We start from the raw sequence: 14,181 nt of genomic DNA on the forward strand, positions 1-14,181 counted from the left end.
CCTCTTCATTCCCACAAGGTTTTTTTCACATTAGAGTGAGCCCCAGTGCAGTGGTGAATTGATCCCAGAGTAAATTAGACATGCAGAAGCTTGTCCTATCCATGCTGCCTTTTAAATACCTCCTCCTTAAGGAAGCTGTATCACCAATCATGTTACTATAAACACAGCAGACTCCCATCCCAGCCCTCCACAACCAGAGCAGGAAAAAATCCATAGCATTCCCAGAAGTCTACTAGCAAGCAGGACCTTATTCATTTGTTAAAAGCATTTAAATCCGTTATACATTAAACAAAAAAAAAAAAAAAAAAAAAAGATACTGTCAAAATATTCAGTGAAAAGTTCAGAGTCTTCTGTATATGTAACTGAAATGGAGAAATACTGGGGTAGTACTTTTTCAGGGAGTGAATTATCTCATGTCTCCAAATCCTCACCTGCTTGTTGAGAGGATCTCAAATCAGCAGGTCTGGTGTGCACAAAACATCCACTGAACTCAAAAGTCAGGATGGGCTACAAGTCCCATTTCAGTGTTCATTTTCTTACTATTCTAGTGTGACTTTTAGAGAACCAATCCTAATAAAGCCCTTGTTCAGCCATTTGTCTAGCTAAATTTGTAATGTAGGAACAATCTGCTTTGGGAGCAAATTTATCCCTGGAGGAAGTGGGTATTGTAGTCAGTCAATGAGATTGCCCCTACTTACACCACAGATAAATGTGTTGCTTTGTCCCAACATTTCTGCTTTGCAATAATTTCACATTCCAAATTACAAACCTCTGAAAATTGTAGATTATAATAAATGTGCTGACACAACTTCTACTGTTATAGTAAATGGCATTGCTCTAATAATGAAATAAAAAATCCTACTTAATCCTATTCTTTCCCTAAAGTGGTGTTTTGCATTAGCTATGGATGAAAAGACAAACAAGTACATGTATATTCAATAATAATGTCAGCTGGGTCAGAGAAGAATAGGAAATAAAATGAATTCATAACACCCCTGGAGGTAGCTTTCTGATACAGGCAGTTTTCTCTTTGATTTGCCCTCATTGGCAGCATTCATTGTAATTTTAACATAGCCTCCAAATTGGCCTTTATTAATAGCTGTCCTGATCTTAATAACAAATATGCTCTTTAATCTCCAGTCTGGGTGCTTCTGAGGTGAACAATTACATAGAGCAGAATAGATCATATGGGTATTTAGATGGACCTCTCACTCAAGAGTGCCTAATTTCACGTTCAGACCATCCAGACAGTGTTTTGGAGAGCTATAGATACAGAACTCTTCTGTCTCAAGGCTTTGAAGCTAAAATACCTTTCTAGATATGATAGTGAAATAGTCACCTTGAATTAAGGTTGCTGGCAATCTTAAAAAGTCCTTATTGAGCTTTGAGTGCAATCAGATGGTACTTGCTTATAAATGAGAGTTAATGGAAACATTAAACAGTACAAGCTACTGTGACCCATGTCTTCAGAATATTAAGCACATTCTAAAATTGTGGAACACCATCTAGTCCTTTGTGTTCTGTAAAATACTACTTTTTCTAACCAATATTCTCTAGGAGCAGGTTATTTGAAATGTTCAGCATTCTACATTTGCATGTACTGTATATTTCTAATATATTTCCTCACTTCTCTGGCTACCATATATTTCTGGTTGATACTATACTCAGTTTCTCTTTAATTATTCCATCTGCCAGAAGAGTGTGATGCATTTTAGAAGCTGGTAGGTTTAGTTGTTTAAGCTTTGAGTTTTGGAACTGAATGGGATGACATATTCTTCATTTAGCAGAACAGGCTAAGAAGAATTATATACCCCAAGTGATAAGCTTGGAACTGCTAAAGAAATGCCAAAATCCAATTTTTTCCTCTCTCTAGTTGTCTAAACATCTATTAGTCTCTTGAAGGGAACTCATAAATCCTGCAAATTTAGTTTCTCTGAAACCAACTCTAACAGTTGTCCTTCCTACTAATCATGTTTTATATCAATTTTATATTTTTCAATATTCAATAAACATGTCTTGTGCTTACTGTACTTGTTAGAAAGTATCTGCAGTGTAGGCTGTATGAGGACAGTTATTAATCAGCCATTTTAGATGGCTGTAGGGTTAGTTTAGTAAGTGTATCCATTTATCTTTTTTATGTTTTCTTTTTTGTTCTTTCCATTTATCCAATATGGAATTTCTTTTGTCCTTTTTGGTTTATTTCTACCAGGGTATGTCAAAAAGGAATTCAACACGTAACAAATGAAAAAAAAAAAAAAAACAAAAAAAACACCCACTAAAACCCAAACCACCCAATAGCTGAAAGAAAGAAAACATACCACCCTTTTGGGTTTCATTCATGATCTTTGCATTATATCCACTTAAATCTGCATTAAAAAATATCAATAGAATGCATTATCTAGCAGTGATTCTTTAAAGCAGTGGATAATTTACACATTAAAGTGAAATGTAGGTTTAAAAGCAGGAGTGTAGGATTGAATTAGAGCTAAGAGTCAGAATGATATAGTCCTGTATGAAAATGGTCTCGGTTTCCTGGGGGTATTGTCCTTCTGGTGTAATGAGACTTGCAGATAACAATCAGGGACTGTGGATAGATCAAGGCACAGCGATACATTGAGAATGGCACAGCAAGTAATGGCTCTGGGGAAACAAATGAATGTGTCTGCTAGATAAACAGCATTAAAAGTTTCTGTTCATCGCCAAAGTCCAGGCCTCTATAGATTAATATCCCTGAAGAATTGAGTATTGGGTTTGAATGGCAAGGTTTTGGCTGCAGGGGACTGCAGGGGTGGCTTCTTTGAGAAGCTGCCAGAAGCTTCTGCCACTTGCAGCAGAGCCATTGCCAACCTCCAGGCTGGACCTGCCACCAGCCAAGGCTGAGCCCAGCAGTGACAGCAGCGGTGCCTCTGGCATAACAGATTTTAGAAAGGGAAAAAAACTGCTGTGCAACAGCAGCTGGAAGAGAGGAATAGGAGTCTGTGAGAGGAACAGCCCTGCAGACAGCCAGGTCAGTGCAGAAGGAGGGGCAGAGGTGCTCCAGGTGCCAGAGCAGAGGTTCCCCTGCAGCCCCTGGTGCTGCTCATGGAGAGGCAGCTGTGCCCCTGCAGCACATGGGAGTCCTGGGCAGCAGGGATCCCGCTGCAGCCCAGGGAGGAGCCCATGCCAGAGCAGGGGGATGCCCAAAGCAGCCTGTGACCCTGTGGGAAGACTGTGCTGGTGTTCTGGTAGAGAGAGAAGCCTGCACTGGAGCAGGTTTGCTGCCAGCACTTGTGACCCCATGGGGGACCCACACTGGAGCAGCCTGTGCCTGGAGGATGTACCCACAGAAGAGACACACTCTGGAATGGTTCCTGAAGAGCTGCAACCTGGAGGAAGGCCAAGTTGAAGAAGCTCATGCGGGGCTGGCCGTGTGGGAGGGACTCCATGCTGGAAGAAGAGGGGAAGCATGGGAGGAGTTCTTCCCCTGAGGAGGAGGAACATGCAGAGACAATGTGCAATGAACTGACCGTAACCCCCATCCCCCTGCACCACTGTGAACGGGGAGGCAGAGAAAATTGTCAGTGAAGTCCAGCCCAGGAAGAAGGGAAGGGTGGGGGGAAGGTGTTTTATCATTTAGTTTTATTTCTCATTGTCCTACTCTGATTTCATTGGCAATACTTTGAATTGATTTCCCCAAATCGAGTCTGTTTTGCCCATGACAGTAATTGCTGAGTGATCTCTCCCTGTCCTTTTCTCAACCCACAAGCATCCTGTTACATTTTCTCTCTCCTGTCCAGATGGAGAGGAGAGATTGAGCAGCTTTGGTGGCCACCTGGCATCCAGACAAGGTCAACCCCCCACAAATACTAAGTTTTAGGAGATTTTTTTTAATCCATGCTGCACTGGTACTTTTATGGGTTCCCATATTAGGGGGAAGCCATTTATCAGGATGCTAATGACCGGTAGTTTTGTGTCCAGATACTTTGTAACCACTGGGTTGCCCGACAACAGAGGTCGCTGGAAGACAGAGGACTCACAAACCAGTTTAAAGATCTCCTTCACAAAGGCACCATCAGGGCTTCAAATGTTCTAAAATTTCCACATTGGGATTATTGTCCCCTCTTTAAAATTCCATGTGTCAGGAGGCTTCCATGATTTACTGGTAGTCTTCAAACAAAAAAAAAAAAAAAAACCTTCCTAACAGAACATCCATTGATTGCTAGAGTTATTTAAAGGCTAACAGTAAAAAATCATAGACTTCAGTCCCCATCAAGGCAGAAAGGAAACAATAATTGCAATTTGCAAGCCTCCTGCCGTGGGTAAAGGAGCTGGGGCTAGCAGCAAGGAAGATCTGCGATTTTAATGGCTGCTGCAGCAGGTCAGGGGGAGATGTGCCAATTCATTTGTGCGTCATCCTGTGATAAGACAGTCTGTCAAGGTGAAGAAATGGGTGTGAAGTAGAAGTGTGCCCAGATTATTATCAGCTCAGATAAAAGCATGAATATATGGGAAGCTATACAGGAGCTTATTTGGTGACTGCTCTTCTCTTTAGGTAGAGAGCTCCCCAAATGAAAGAGCTCTTCTGTCTCTGTAGCAGCAAATAACATGGCTTCTTACGCCGTGTAATTTCCTGTACCCAAGTCTTGGATTGAAAGAAGTCATATGAGTGTTAATACAGTAATTTGCAATTCAACTCTTTTGACAAAGGAAGGGAAGGAGGCATAGGGACAGCCACATCTTTTAGGAGCTTCCTTCCCCTTAACCAAGGGCAGGGTGCAGGCCTGTGAGATTTCTCTGTTTTAAAATATAAATAAATGAAAAAAAAAAAAATAGGGGTATGAACTGGCAGGTTCTCAGCTTGGAAAATGTTTGGTCTGCCTTTGGACACTAAAAACTGTTAGATCCCATCAAACCTCAAACAAGCACCTCCTCTTCTTGCTATTATCCACTTTGCATTCTCTATTTGATAAGGTAGGGATTGGTACCAGAAAGGAAATCGATGGTGCCCCAGACTAAGAATGAAACATGGATGACTTTTTCTCAGTTTTTAGCAGTCTCAGAGCTGAATTTATCTTCTGATTTAGAAACACGTGTAGGTGTATATGGACTAATCCCTGTGAGACAATGTGGAAATAAAAGAGGACATGAAAAGCAGCTGACTGACAAACTTTATGATGGAGAAGTCTGAAAGTCATTTATTCTTCCCTAGAATCACAAAGAAGCACTAATACATACATACATGGACTATTCATCACTTTGTTTACCTCAGGTCTGGTTTTGCTGTTGTTGAATTGAAAGAGTTTTTTCCTTTGACTTTGCTGAGGTGTAGATTTGGCCCATTGTATATGAAGTTAATTCATTAAATGTAATTCTGTATTGTTCCTCTTTTTTTTTTTCAGAATGCTTGAGGATGATCTAAAACTCAGCAGTGATGAAGATGATAATGAACAGGTAAATACGTCTAATATAAGTGCATAGATCATTTCAGCTGACAAAGTTATTTCATTGGTTGGATCTGTTTGTGTGTTGATTTACTATATTTGCATGAAAATTATTTTGGTGTGCTGCAGAATCCATTAGCTTAAACCTTGTTTGCTTCCTTCTTATTAGAGGAAACTCTCAAACAGGAATGTATTTCAGTTTTGCTGGTTAACTTTGTGAAGTGGATTAAACTAAACCAAAATATGACTTATTAACCTTTGAATTAGAGACCACACAGAGCATCACCCAGGAACAGCCAATGTGTTCTGAATCTCTGTTCTCCATTGTTCCAAGCTAACTGTGGAACAGCCTGCCCTTGCTTTGCACACATTTTCTGAATTGATGAGCTTTTTTCAAGTATGTGTAAGAGGACCACATACGAGCACCAACAAAACTACAGAGCTTGTTTGCACTTTGCAGTCCATTTATACAAGCCCACGCAAGAAAATTTGGTCTGTAAGTTTTTGTTCCAGTCAGAGAGTAAAGGGTTGGGAGTCCACAGTAATCCAGTGACTCCCATTTGTGAAAGGGAAAGCCCTCAGCATGTAGCTCTAAATCAATACTGAAAGTTTCTCCATGTACTTGGGATATTAATGAAGAATCATTTTCAGAAAACTGGCTCATGTCATTCTCTATCCTTCCCAATTAATATTTATGGATAATGCTGGGAAAGAAAGCTGGTGAAATTCATATTCTCAACATTCTTATCAGAAAAAAAAATGGAATTTTGTGTTAAATTCATCCTTCACTTTATATATGCAATAGTCTCAAATGTTTAAATGTCTGCAATAGAGAGAAAGGTAATGCTGTAATTCAGCATAAGATCATCTGTTCAGTCTGGGAAATGTTAATTATAGGCCAATCGTTCTTTCTTATTTATTTTTAAACCACCTAAATGTTCTCCTTCAGCCTACCTCATCCATCCTTTAGGGTCATGCCAGAAAAGATTTACCTTCTGGTGACAGTTGACCCCTTAGTCATACATGTCAGTATTTTTTAGCACTGGCAAGATTCACAATGTCTTCTGAAGCCAAAGGGTCAAAATCCTGTACTTGTGTAATGCAGTGTTGTGCAAACATGTTGACTAATGACAGCATCAAGTTTGGAAATTTGCCCAAATGGTCCTGTAAAATGACATTGTGATCCTGAGATGCCTAAAATATAGAAATGGAAATATATTGTCAGGTAGCAGTTACTGTTGTTTTCCCACAGTAATAGTTTTCTAGTGACTTACGTAGAATTTACAGAGTTCTGAATTCACACAGTTCATACTGCTAGGAGGAAATCCCTTATCACTGGTGAATGGAGAAGCAAAGGCCTTGGCCAGTGTTTGCTGACATCAAATGACTTGAGCAGATGTCATCTCTGGTGTTAATCCCAAGCAGGGAAGAACACAGTGCACAGAGAGGTTCTGACAGCTCTGGAGCCCTCAGTGCTGTCAGTGTGGGATGTGCCTCTCACCAAGGCAGCATCCTGTGGGTGAGCAGTGTCCCTGCTGCCAGGCCAGGGGCTGCAGCCCGGGCCCTTCTGTGCTGGGGATGTGTCTGAGCTGCAGGAAGCCTCAGACTGCTCCAAAGCTCCACGTGTCTTTCCAAACACGGTCACAGCATAGGCTGCAGACAAACAAGAGAGCACCACAGGGACCATTCATGTAGTTTCTCAAACTTTTGTACTACTTAGAAAAATTTTTAAAGTTTTTTTCATACAATCATTTCAGTTAGAAAGTATCTTCTAAGATCATCAAGTACAACTCTTAACTGAGCAATACCAAGCCCACCACTGACTGCCCAATTTGGTGTCATCTATTAACTGACCTGCATCCTTAGGGGTTCCAGGTAAAGTAACTGGACACAACTGCACACTGAGAACATTTCTTAAATGCCCTGAACTTTCCTGTGTACCCCACATATATATGTATGGTCTTCTATTTGCTTTACAAATAGAGTATAGACAAAATTATACAGCTCACAGCTTTTTAGGTTTCCTGAATTAATAAGTGTTTGCCTTTATATTTTTGTCAGGCTAAGGCCTTGCAATGCTGAGCAGCAGGACTCTGCTGCGTCTCTCATTCATTGCACTTCAGCAGCCTCTGCCACATCTCTTTAAGGAGAGGGGATTGGAAATTGGAAGAAAGGTTGATCTGGCCCACTGGTCAGACACATAAACAACAAAAAAGTAACTTCAAGGGCTTTTTCAACATAAATATTTTGCAGTCAAATGACTGCTGTTATTCAGGTGTACACATGTGCTCATTCTGGCAGGGAGAGAAAAGATTAAAATTCTTAGTTCAAAACCATTCTAGAAGTTTATGCAGCATTTCTGTAAGGAAATGTAACAATTTTCTTTACAGTCTTTATGATTTTTTTCTGCTATAAGCCTGCAGCCAGTGTGAAGCATGAGCTGGTATTTACTCACTTTTATTCAAAAAACCTCAACACAGTATGTAAAAATCAAGTTTGTTTCCTTTATTTCTACTCTAATTTTAAGGAAATCAAAATTCTTTGGAACCGTTGTCAGCAGGGAGCCCTAGGATTTCTCCTTTGAGAATTCCTATGGACCCTTCAATTTTTATAGGACAGTAGTGACACTGATCCATAACTGTACTTGGAAAGCAACTTTTAGTGAAAGTCTGTAGAATGTAGGGAGAGTTTGATCTATCAGCCCATGTTCTGAGACTAGCAGTAGTTCATTTGTCAAAGTAGAAAATTGTTAGAAACATGGCTGCAAGAAACAAAGCTCTTCTGTTTTGCTCCCTCACTCTTATGAACTGTATTGCATTTACTCAGGGATCTGTGGGCCTTGTACTGTTTCAGGTGTTAAAGATCTCCTTCCTTTTCTCCCCACTGCTGAGGAGGAGCACAACCACACAATAGCTCCACTCAGTCATGTAACTGAGAAGTTGAGCTTCATTTCTGGATAGGATAGGAACTACCAGGTTGAAGTCAATGGAAGGTATTTATTCTACAGGTAGCATCAGCAAGGTTATTACTGATCGTGCTGCCCAGTTTTGGCATTCCCTTTTCAAAAAGAATTTTGAGTAACTGGAAATTGCTCCTAAATTCTCCTGATTTGGAGAACCCTTCTTAATGTAAGTGTTATGTTTATTTTGGTTAAGGCACATATGATGATGGCCTGGCAACATATCACCAAGAAAATGATGAATTAATTTCACCCCAGAGGGCTTAAGAGGCTTCAGCAACTGAGAGCTGACACTGCAAATTCAACTCCTAGTGCCAAACCACTGCGAATTGCATGGAAACTTTGTAGGTTCTTTTCCTTTTAGCCTTCTGGCAGCTGTGGGCTTGATGCAGAAATTGTTGAGTGAATTTCTTTGGGCTGCAACCTGCAGGAGGCTCAGTGGGATGTTCGTTGCAGGTGCCTTCAGATTTCAGATCTGTAAAACTTTGGACCATGTAGGTCATTGCAGTAGAACATGAGGCAGTTACAATGACTCCACCCCAGCTGCAAACTCCTGTCACCACCTTCTGGTGCAGCAGTGAGGGGCTGCATTACCCACCTGCATCTGCACATGTAAACACAACCACAGTGCCTCCAGTGCAGACATGGAGCTGGCCATGTGACACATGCTTTGTCCCTTAGGCAAAATGCTGATTCTCACATCTCATTGTGGGTGATTTGGGATTAAAGACACACAGAAAACGATGGGTTAGATCTGGAATCAATTTTCATTTACAGCTGAGAAGCAGTTATTGATGCTGCGCTCACAGTTCAATAAAAGATCTAAAGATATAGACCTCGTGTTTCTCTCTCAATATAAGCAGCATAATCAGTGTCAAATGTTTTTACAAAGAAAATTGTATTGACAGTTTTATTAAAATTGCTGTCTTTAAAGTTTTAAGTTATCCACAATTTGACCTACTTGAATAGTTTTTTTAATATGTACCCTGACCAACCCAATAGATTTTTATGTCACATATTTGTAATATCAGATACACATCTGTTTAATGTATTTTTTGAGAGGTACTGTTACAGGTGAGCATTGCCTGGATTGTGAACTCTCTTGGTGTTGTCAGTTGGCACATGCATCAGTATTGCATTCAGTATGGCACAGGATGTTCAGACTGGCTACAAGAGGTACAATCAAGGCAGATGACAGACATGCTATTAGTAAAACCAGGAGATGACAAGGCACTTCAGAGATGCTAATGTTAACACTCTTCTCCAAGGAAGGATACAGGTTTTTAGATGGCTTTATTACTCTGTTAAAAAAGTACATCAGAAATTAGGAAGAGTAGTGAAGATTTTTAATTAGTAGCTCAGTTCAGCTGAAAGAGCTTAAATAAAATGCAGGTTAGTATTTTTGTTCTCTAAAACACCTCTGTATAATTCAAATAAGCTTTGAGCTCAAAGGCATCCAAATGAGTTGTGCTTGGATACAGTATTTTAAGTAGCTGTGGTGGATCCAATTTTCTTTAACCAGTTCCTCTTTGTTCTTCTGCCTAAGGAATAGTCCTGTTAACCTTTTAAATGTGTACTTAATTTAAAGCACATTGCTAGTGTTCTGTGTGTTTTTGAACCAAAGAAACATTGATACTAGTTACAGACCTGCTCCATTTGCAGTATTTCATGTATGTAGTGGTTTTGGCAGAACAAATCAATAAGATATTTTTGTTTTCTACTTGATTTTTTTTCCTTCTCCCCTTAGTGATTGCCACTTTTCTGAAAACCCTAGAAACACAAGACATGTATGTCATCCATGGCCCTGCTCTATTGTTTGTATTTTATATAAACATAATTCTTTTTTGGTAGGTAATTATTAGATCATTAAATTCAAAATGTTTGACTTTTTACCTGAGTCTTAAAAGGTAATCAGCCATAGGCTGAGCTTTGAATTTTTATAATACATGCTGAGCTTTCAATGCTTTTATTCAAGTTAAAATTTTTAGATTTTATGGAGTTCTAAGGCATAATTTGCCTTCATCATATCATGTAAACATTTTTAAAGTGCAACAGTGATCACTTTCCTTGTAACAATAGATATCCTTACCTGTTTTATTTTTTCCCATTTTTTAGCTGAATCCTGAACAAGCTGTTTACTTCCCCAAGGTTTCTCTACATTTCCATTTACTTTGTTATCTGCAGAAAGGCTGAAGAACAGCTCTTCAGTAATGACATCAATACTGCACACACAGTGAGAGAGGTCGTCTTGTCAAAGCTATAGAAAAATCAGATGGATTAGGAAGAAACTAGGAGCAAAATAACTTTGATAGAGTCTTTTAATGTAAACAGTTTATCTGTCATTGGGTTCCATTGAAATCCCAGAGTGGTGCAGCGTCAGTTGTAGACACAGCAGTGTGTGTTTGATAAAGAACACACATTCCGGGGTTTAAGATTTGCAGTCATGCTTTATAATTGTAGGGAAATGTTTTCATTAAGCCATTAATGAAAACAGAAGCTATTAGGATAATACAGTCATTCTCCAACCTTGTCAGTCTCTAACCATGAAAAATCCTTTCATGGATATATGTCCCTTCTTGCTACCTCAGTCCATTTTAATTGTTATTCAAATTATTTTATTGTGCACAACAGTGGTTGAAACAACAAGATATCAGCTGTGTGAGTTAATACTCCAGCTTGTATTAGGCAAATCTTTGGTACTAAGAGATTTGATGACTGATGTATCTAAGGTTATAATTCACATGGTAATGATGTAGGTTCATATCATTTGTTTATTATCAGCAGAAGCTTTCAGTAGCCACCCTGAGAACTGGGCTGAGCTTTCTGCAAAAAGCATAGCACACCACTAAAACACACAGTTTTGTCAAAAGCTTTTAACTTGTTCAGATTCACAGAATCACATGTAATTTTTTTTCACACATGTTGTTATTGTGGAGGTCATCCATCAGCGAGGAAGGGGATTAACACAACCCTCAGGAAAAATAGTTGCTGTAGAGTGCACGGGAGCACAGATCAAGAAGAAGGACTCTGCCCCTGGATCTTGCAGCTGTGCTCTTGCCTGGGCTCTGGGGCAGCACCTGCCCAGACCAACACAGATGGAGGAACCCCATCCTTCCACTTCACCTTTTCCAAGTGTTTCCATGGCTTGACACTGGCAGCTCAGTGTCAATAACTCACCACCACAGTAAAGAAAAAAATAGAGGAAAAGAAATGCTGGCAGGCAGACAGCCCTAGCAAAGTGGGAATGACCTGCCTTAGCTGAAACGTTTTACATGTACATCTTCAAGAAGTCTTCTCCTCTCTTCCCCACAAGTAAGCAGGCACTCCATAATCCCCCAGCACTCTAACAGGGGCTGCTCTTGGGTTCACTTCTGCCACCAGCCTGAGGCTACCAAGCTCTGTCAGCCCCACTGTAAGACATAATTCATGTGTGAGAGAAGCTTTAGAACCCCTGATGCCTCTGTCACTACTTAAAAAGAGGTCATTCCTCAGTAGAGCCATAAGAACCTGATGTTGGAGATCTGCCAGCCTTTTTGGGGTGGGAGAGAAGAGGGAGATGAGGCTTTCAGTCCACAGGCCATGTAGTCTGTGTGTGTGTGTGCACAGTTGCATACACAATTCTTTTAAAGGAGTCTTTATTATAAGCATGAGGAAAATACATTTTGCCAGAGCCTCTTGCTATGTATGCTACTTATGCAAAAGCCCTGTAGTGTTTTCACAACAAAGCAGAGGCAGCAGCAGGTGAGAGAATTGATCAACCCCAGCATTGTTGCTGCTAAGAGAAAAGCCAGCTTTGGCCATACTGTCCTGTAAAATAAATCTGAAGTCTGTGATACCTGCAGGCCATCTCAGTGCTCAACACTCACTAATCTGACCACATAGGACACATTTATCTCCCTTTTCTCCTCAAAAGGAGAGTGGGATTTTTATCATGAATGTCTCGTGAAGCATTTTGGTGAAGAAAGTGTCTGGTTTTCTTACACTGGCCATCTGCAGCACTGCTCTTCTGTAAAAGCCTAAGCAACTGTCTATGAACTTCAAAATCTGAATTTCTGGGAGTTTTTTACACTGATAGAGGATGGTGCTAGTGCTGGGTTTGAGACAGGGAGCAAAAGGCTGAAGGAGGGACTCATAGGTGACCAGAAAAACAATAAAGTAGGTGCTGGAAAGGGCGTGATAAATCCAGTACTTAGCCTCTGTCAGCCAGAATAAGGAGAGAAGTGAAAGTTGATCTCTCCTGGAGGTATTCCAGAAAGAGAACAGTAATGAAAGCTAAACTTAGTTTTTCTTAAGATGAATTCATCTGCCACTGAAAGGTTTGCTGGGGTTGTAGGTGCTCTGTCCTGTGCTGGTAGGACAAATCTTCCCAGAAGAGATCTCCCTGCACACAGGGACAGGTCAGGACCACAGTGTGACAGTGCAGTTGATTTGAGCAGGGTGTTCTCGTGGAGAGTGTGCCTGCTTTTCAAAATTCCCAATTTCATGGCAATACTATTAAGTCTAATTTTTGGAACTGTGCAATTTAGTAATAGGCTAAGTCATCTGAGCAATGTACTAAACCAGACCAAGGTCAGCAAAGAGTTATTTCACATGTGTTTACCTCTGTTGTCTGCTTGTAATGCATTTAACATTCAGTATAGATGTAATGTTCAGTATAAATTAAAATCCTCAAAGTCTTTATTTCCTGCACAGGAAATAAATGGGCAGCATGAACAGCAGCAACATCAGTTCACTGCCACTGCTGGTACTCTGTGACTCTGCCCTTTTGCTTCTCAAGTCTAGGGAACTATTAATTTACTTAAAGTAGGGGAAGACTAAGGATAGGCTGGATTCCAAAGAAATTAGATAAGGGCCTTTATCACAAAGGGAAACCTAAGGGCATAAACTGCAAATGAGCAGGGGTACAAGGGGCCATGTCTTGAGGTGTCTGCCTGTCCATTGTGGCAGAGCAAGTGAACATTGCGAAAGTAACAATCAGGCACTGCACTCTAAAACTACAGAGAGAGACAGAGAGACCTTAATAGAGAGACAGAGAGACCTTAATAAAAAGACCACAAAATATCAGCACTCTTCATATAAGTTCCAGGGATACAAAATATGGTTCTCCTGCTAGAACTGGGAAACTGAACAATACTCAGATTGTGGTGACTGTCTGCAGCTGGACAGTAAGGTCACAGGATATTCTTTGAAACAAGCCTTTTGCTGCTTATTCCTTGAAGGAAGTTTGGGAAAAACTTTTTGTTTCTCTTAGAAATGATTCTTGACCTTTTTTATATTTCTTCTGCCTTTTCAATTTTTTAATCATGTGATTAACATGATGAAGAACAGCTATGGAGCAAGCCCAGCAAGGAATGGATTCTTTTATTATTTGTTAGCCTTCTGGAGGGTTGAACCAAACACACATTTTAGAAAAATCATCAGTAAATAAGACAATGGCAAATACTGAGTTTTAGTTACCAATAGATATTTTATATTTTCCTAATAGGATTATCATCCACTAAGCTTTGGTCATTTGTGATCAATTTGTAACAAATTAATTTCCAGGAAATGGTGTTTCAAACCACAATTTCAATGTGGATCTTTTTTTCTTAAAAATGGACCATTCAGTACAGTTTTCCAAATTTCTGTCACCAGGGATGTATAGTTGTTTTCCAAATAAAACAATTCTTACAAAAAATCAGGTCTAGCTCTAGAAAGAGTTCCATTCTCTGCCATAGTTGGTATTGTAAGAACACTTACATTTGCTAGGTTGGTTTTATGAGACATTGATTAGCATTGTTAAATTAACTTGACAATCACAGA

General features: G+C 40.0%; 1 protein-coding gene across 5 annotated transcripts in view; it reads left to right on the forward strand.

Annotated features, from left to right (window-relative positions):
• Positions 1 to 14,181, forward strand: part of AFF2 (ALF transcription elongation factor 2) — a 359,241-nt gene that overhangs the window by 257,453 nt on the left and 87,607 nt on the right. For all 5 annotated transcript variants that reach the window (XM_053955496.1, XM_053955492.1, XM_053955495.1 and 2 more), the window contains exon 8: positions 5,379 to 5,430. In XM_053955496.1, the coding sequence (XP_053811471.1) occupies positions 5,379 to 5,430 (52 nt within the window). The remainder of the gene's footprint in view (positions 1 to 5,378; positions 5,431 to 14,181) is intronic.

Source organism: Vidua chalybeata, chromosome 14 (assembly GCF_026979565.1).
Source record: "Vidua chalybeata isolate OUT-0048 chromosome 14, bVidCha1 merged haplotype, whole genome shotgun sequence".
NCBI lineage: Eukaryota > Metazoa > Chordata > Aves > Passeriformes > Viduidae > Vidua > Vidua chalybeata.